Genomic DNA, 6,041 nt, shown 5'->3' with positions numbered 1-6,041 from the left:
GTCATCTTCTGAGTTAGAACTCTGGCAGGGTGTTCTCCTTAAGAATGGAGAGAGGCCCAGGGGAAGGCTATCTGCGGCACCACCCAGGCTGTGACGCACTGATGCAGCAAAAGAGGGTGAAAGAATCTTGCCTTCTTCCTTTCTTTCTTTAATTTTTTTGGGAAAAGCAGAATCAGCATCATGAGAAGCCTGACTGGGATCAGAAGCCATTTCTCCACCTGTGCACGGTGTTAGTCTTATCCTGACCTCAGCATGAAGGACAAGAGGTGGCCCATTGGGTTTCTAGACACTTGAGTTCTCAGACAGTCTTTCCTATCAGGTTGGAATAAGGAATAGTGGCCACAGAATTGGATGGAGGCCAGATAATTCCAAATACTTTCTTCACAGGGTCTAGAGACAAGGTGCACTTCCCACTTATGTCCAGCAGAGGGAGACACAGCACAGGACGCCCAGCTTGTCAGGGCTTCTGTTTGAGACCTGCAGTCTCCCAGAGTGCAACCCTTCTGTGTGGGCAGAGCTTTCCTCAGTAAGGAAAGAAAGCACTGAGGTGCTCTTTGACTTCCAGACTCCCATTTCTCTTTATGAACATAAAATCTAGGCTTCTGTCAGTTTTCCTATTTCCTCCCCTAGTTAGTCCTGAGAGCGGGGACTGTGGAGTGCAGACAGGGAGCTAAGGAAGGAAGCAATCCCCAGGCTGGAAAAAAGAAGAGCACCAACGACCTAACACCAAATTTATCACTTTTAAAAACAAGAGATTAAGGAACATCCAGTGTCCATGAGTTTCCACACCGCAGTGGCGATCCTGGGATGCCAACTCCTTTCAGACCTGTTGCAGGGGAGGAAAGGGAAGGTGACCGACGGGCCATGGGGTCATCCTTCCCTCTGGTCAGCCCAACTGGCTACCTTCAGAGGCAGCTGCTGCTGTTAATCTCATCTGAGCCCTCCCTTCTAGTCAGGGTTTGCTCTCAGCCCATAATACTTTGGTTCCACCTGCCCTTTATTAAAAAATAAAATCAAATCCATGGCCTACTTTCATCACCTGTTCCAGAAGGCATACATAACAAACTTTCCATTCGATCCTCCCTGCAGCCACTTAATCCTGTCTCTCTTTGTCAGAAGAGATATTTGGCCTCGTACCACAAAGGTTAAATTTTCAGTGACTGAATGACGCTGCTCTTTTGTCTACACCTCTGGCTCTAAACTCTAGGCCCTACAGCCTGCTCTTCTGCCGGCCCAAAGCCCAGCCCATGGGGCTTACCAAGCCGGCTCCCTGGGAATCCGCTGGTGGCAAGGGGTCCTTTGTGCTGGGCTGCACACCACACTGCTCCTGAATCTTGGGGGTGGATGCTGCAGGCTCTAGGGAGGGAAAGTGGGTGGGTGGTGGAGGGAGAACCAGTCCTTATACAGGGGCTGCAGCTGCTGAGAAGGGGCCCCAAGACCCACTGGGTACAGATCTACCCTGCCATTGGTAGGGTAGATCTAACTGCCTCTGGTCAGTTACTATGATAGCTCACTATCTCCCCCCCCCCCCATAGCCAGGGATTGAAAAGTAAAAACAAAACAAAACCACCAAACCCTCTAAAAAGTTAAAACTAAAATTAGAGCATAAACGCAGGTGAGGCTAAGCCTGACATGAACTGCTTTGATCCCAGTCAGTGTAACCATTCACTGGACTGCAGAAAAAAATCATGTGTTTGATTGCAGGATGCTCTGCCAGGTAGGTGTGTTACATGACACACAGAACACACAGTATGTGTCATTTTCACATAGCTGGAAATGGTAGGAATTCTGGAACAATCTGGAACCGTGGCTGTGGATTAACACCATCAGCTCTGTGTTCCCGTGCTGAACCAGACTCACTGGAAGACTCCAAGGCAACCCCAGTGAAACAGACACCAGCTCTGCCGGTGAACTGGCCAGTCGTGGCCAGTCGTGGAGGTGGGGCTGTAGCCCTGGCTCTGTGGCAGGGCCAAATACTGTTTTCAACCTGGTGGAGTTCCCTCATTTCCCAGCCACATGAAGATATCTGTGGTCCAAGGGGGTAGCTTACAGTAAGACAAAGTGATTCAAACGTGATGTGTGGAATACATCATGTCCTTGACTGAGCCTTAGGCCTGCTGTTCCATCTCCCAGGCTGTGACTCCTCCCCTTCCCTCAGTGGGTAAAGCTGGCTGGGGAACACACCTCCCAGGCTTGTACATACTTTGTGCTATCCCAGGAGTACCCGGCCTTGACGCTGAGCCTGTGTCTGGGATCTCAAGCGGGCAGGACTCCTGGGTCCCTGTGCTCTCAGCAGCTTCCTCAGGTTCCTCTCCTTGCTTCCGTTGCCCTAGGTGATGCTCAACCATCGTCTGGAGCTCTTGGGGGCACAAAGGAGGGAACATTGACTATGACTGCCTAAGATCTCCCTTGGGGGTTCTTTCAAATTCAGTAGCCCCACCAATGGGTCTGTGCACATTTCTGGGTGCTTGAATTTCCAGTGTGATGAGATCCTAACCAGGGAGGAACACTGACTGGGTAACAAGGAGAGACATGAAAGCAGGATCATAAATGTTCTTTCAAAGGCAAGTAGGAGAGGGAAAGAACCTTCACGTACACAAGACACTCCTAACGTACTAGTGTCCATGGTCTCCCTAGGGGCAGGAGAGAGGCCTCAGTTTGGAGTCAAGGAATACAGCACCTTCCACGTGCTATGCTGATGAGGTCACGTGCTATTTATCTACCATAGTGAGGAGGTGGCATTCAGGCTTGGGCTACAAGAGACTCCTGCACATAGCACCAGCTCTACTCAAATAAAGGCAGACCCAGTGGCCTCACAAGGGTTCCTGGCACAGGGCTACTAGATCTTCTCCCTAGCTTCAGGCAGAAGGGAAATTGGAAAGGAGATGCCAAACCTTTCATGGTGGGTGTGGTCCTTGTCATCTTCTTCCGTTGCCGTGGAGACATTGACAAAGTGGACTGTGAAGACACAGAACCTGGATAGGTACCAGTCCTCCCTCACCCCCTTTGCCTTGGCTTGCTTTTGGACTAGAGGTCAGGGCAGGTGGGTTTCAGGAGAAAGAAGATTCCGCCAGGCTGAGCATGGAGATTGTAAGATGAGCATCAAGGCCTTACTGGTGGGGAACAAGGCTTTTTGCTTTGGGTTCTGGGGAGCTTACTCACGGCCTGTATATCTAAGTGGGTGCTCTTTCTCACTGAGCCACACCCTAGATCTAGAGGGCCAGGGTTTGACTTTTGAGGCTGGACTGAGTAGGAGGGGCCAGCTCACCTTGAGAAGTGGGTTGGGGATCCTGTCTTCATCTATCTCTGAGGGAAATCGGAAACACAACAACAACAACAACAGCAACAACAAACAACAACAACAAGGCCAGTGATAAGAGCAGGAAATCCTGGGAGTCCCCAAAGACTTGAGTTCTGAAGGAGAAGGGACTCCATAGTCACCTGCATCCCGAGCTGTCCCAGGAGCCTGCTCTCTCTGGAGCCCCCTGTACTGGTGCTTGGCTTTGCTAAGGCTCAGGCCTTGTAGCCTAAGCCTGTCTCCTGGCCTCAGGCCTTGACATTTGTGAAGGCAGATTTGGGGTCCTTCTGCTTTTTTCCCTCCTCTTCACCCCCAAAGCCAGAGCTGAGCTTTCCCAGGAGCAGGGCTCCCTGAGAGAGAATCTGATCAGGCCCACACATGTGCATCATTTATGGAAGTTGAGGGGAAGATGGAGACTTGGGCATCCCAGATTTCAGACTAGCCTGGTTACTTCTTTTGCATACTTACCAAGCTCTTCTGACATTCTCCAAGACCTTGTTCTGTCTCCAGACCTTGGTGGGGACTCTGGTGACCAGAATCCCATTTTCTCCCTGAGCTGTTTCAAACCGTCCCTCCCTCCTCCCGGGACCTGATGCCAGCTGATGGAGGCGGTCTCTCCCCCTCACAGCTGTCACTGCCTTTGGAAGTGGGGACAGTGACATCTCAGTTGCTGGAGAAACCTAGAAGGCTGTTGTCACAGCAACCTGCACTTAGTTGACCACCCCAGTTCCTGGGAGACTTAGGGACCAGGTGGTGTCCTCCTCTACTAGCACAGCCCCATCTTGGGGTGAATGCTTACCCCCAGGTCTGCCCTTCCTCTCTAGCAGCCACCCTCTTACAAGGACCCCCTTCTTCCCAGCACTTGTCCCCAGGGTTACCTGGGGATGACTGGTCACTGGTCAGCACAAGGGCGGCAGGGGTGGGGCGGCGCCTCCGAATCTGTGTTAGGGGAGGAGGAACAGCTTTCAGGTTAACTCTGTCCATCTCTAAAGAGTGTCATGTTACCGTGTGGAGTTCACCTGGGCCATCTGTGCGACCCCTCCCTGGCCTGCCTTCCTACTCCACTCTTGCCCTACTCGGCTTTCCTTATAGCTTTGCCCACTCTGGGCACTGATTTTTGTTGTCTTCCGGTCAATCCTGGATCAATGTTCAGAAATAACATGAAGTCAGAGGACTTCCCTCAGCTTCCAGTCCAGTCCCTAAGCAGACATTAACCTTTGGTGGGCTCGGACCCGTCCGCGGAAGGGCTCCAAGGACTCTCCCATCGTGAAGGAAGAAGGGTTTGAGTACACCTCTCCCCTGACCGCCACTGCTCCTCAACACTATAAGGTTTCTTTAGCTTTGGACACACTGGCTTTCTGATTAGTTAGGGAACAGGGGAAGTGGTCCCAATGGTGAACAGGATGCGAGGAGGGGTCTTGGCTAGCATCCTGGCCAGCCCCAGGGGAAACTGGGGTATGAAGCTGATTGGTGGCTAAGGATCCAGCTGGGCTCTAGCCTCCCTCCTGCTGGCGGTTTCAATTGTTGTCCCGCTGGCTGTTGCTGAATTCCACTGACTCTTGGGAGGTGTAGTTTTTCCCTTTCTGGGGAAGGTTTGGAAGACCTTCCAGAGCTCCTGCACTTCTCTCAGGTAAAGCAAACAGCTGTGGGGAAGCAGGAAGGAGTGAGGACCCAAATAATCAGGTTTTGATGTGTTTGTATCTATCACTTGGCATTGTCACCACTGGCAGTGGAGGTGACAAGATGCCTAGAAAGTGGGAACAGTAGGAGGGCCTGTGTGAGCCAGAGGGTCTCTTCCCAAAGGAAAAAAGGCACATATGGAAGGGGGCTTCAGAGGACATCAGTGACATCTGCTTTTAGTGATGTTTCAAGGTCCCAGTAGAGCCAGACGTGTGTGTGTGTGTGTGTGTGTGTGTGTTTAGATATTAAGTGTGAATTGTCTCTGGCTGTTCCTGGCACAAGATGCTTCATGTGTGTAGCAGTGGTACCCTCTTTGCTAGGATCTGACTCCTTGCCTTGTGACTGAGTAGGGGTGCGGTGAGATTAGTGGGGGTTGGGATGGTCACTGGAGAGGAGTGGTCACTGAGCCTGGGTGGGATGAGGATTAGTGACTTAACAGCACCCATATTGGGAGCCCAAGGGGCTGAACAGGTCCTGTAACAGACTTCTTTTTGCCCTAGACAAGGATTTGAAGGACCCTGAGTACTTGAGAATTGTGATATTGTCAGAGGGAGGAGTGCCCTGGGTCCTAGGCACCCAACAGAGAGGTCTCTTTTCTGTTTCTGCCCCCAGCTCTCCTGGTTTTCAAGGGCATATGAAGGTTGTGGTGCAGCCCCCACTCCCAACTCTGCTGTGCCCTTAGCTTCCCACTGGGGTAGGAGCTCCTGCTATGCTTGGAACTTTTGTCTACACACTTGGTAACACAGCAGGAAGGACTGGGGGCAAACGTTTAGGCCCAGGAAACAGATTTCTGAAGACTAGAAAAGAGTGGGCAGAGCCCCAGATTTTGCCCCCTTTGGCTCCCTAACACTGTCACGTGCCCACAACTCCGTGAATCAGTAAGCCTGCCCTCCTCCCTCCCACCTCAACACCAAACAGAAATAGGTGTCAGATCCTGAGCTTCCATTCCTGGGTCAGAAGTCATCTTAGTCAATCTCCTGTCTTAGGGCATAGTCCTATTTCTTGAGCCCATGGAACTCCTCCTCTTCCTCCTCCTCCTCCTCCTCCTCCTCCTCCTCCTCCT

General features: G+C 51.7%; 1 protein-coding gene across 2 annotated transcripts in view; it reads right to left on the bottom strand.

The window, feature by feature from the left end:
* Positions 1-59: 59 nt before the first annotated feature.
* The window catches only part of Ppp1r1a (protein phosphatase 1 regulatory inhibitor subunit 1A), a 7,394-nt gene continuing 1,412 nt past the window's right edge, over positions 60-6,041 (bottom strand). The window contains exons 2-7 of one of the 2 annotated variants that reach the window (XM_005353771.3): positions 4,177-4,237; positions 3,269-3,306; positions 2,895-2,958; positions 2,204-2,359; positions 1,259-1,356; positions 60-826 (exon numbers count right to left, since the gene is read on the bottom strand). In XM_005353771.3, coding sequence (XP_005353828.1) covers positions 821-826; positions 1,259-1,356; positions 2,204-2,359; positions 2,895-2,958; positions 3,269-3,306; positions 4,177-4,237 — 423 coding nt within the window. In that variant the 3' untranslated portion in view covers positions 60-820. The remainder of the gene's footprint in view (positions 827-1,258; positions 1,357-2,203; positions 2,360-2,894; positions 2,959-3,268; positions 3,307-4,176; positions 4,238-6,041) is intronic. The other variant, XM_026782453.1, reaches the window with a different exon arrangement.

The sequence above is a fragment of the Microtus ochrogaster genome, chromosome 15 (assembly GCF_000317375.1).
Source record: "Microtus ochrogaster isolate Prairie Vole_2 chromosome 15, MicOch1.0, whole genome shotgun sequence".
Classification (NCBI taxonomy): domain Eukaryota; kingdom Metazoa; phylum Chordata; class Mammalia; order Rodentia; family Cricetidae; genus Microtus; species Microtus ochrogaster.
The sequence above is the reverse complement of the archived record's forward strand: the minus strand, read 5'-3'. Positions and strand labels throughout refer to the sequence as shown.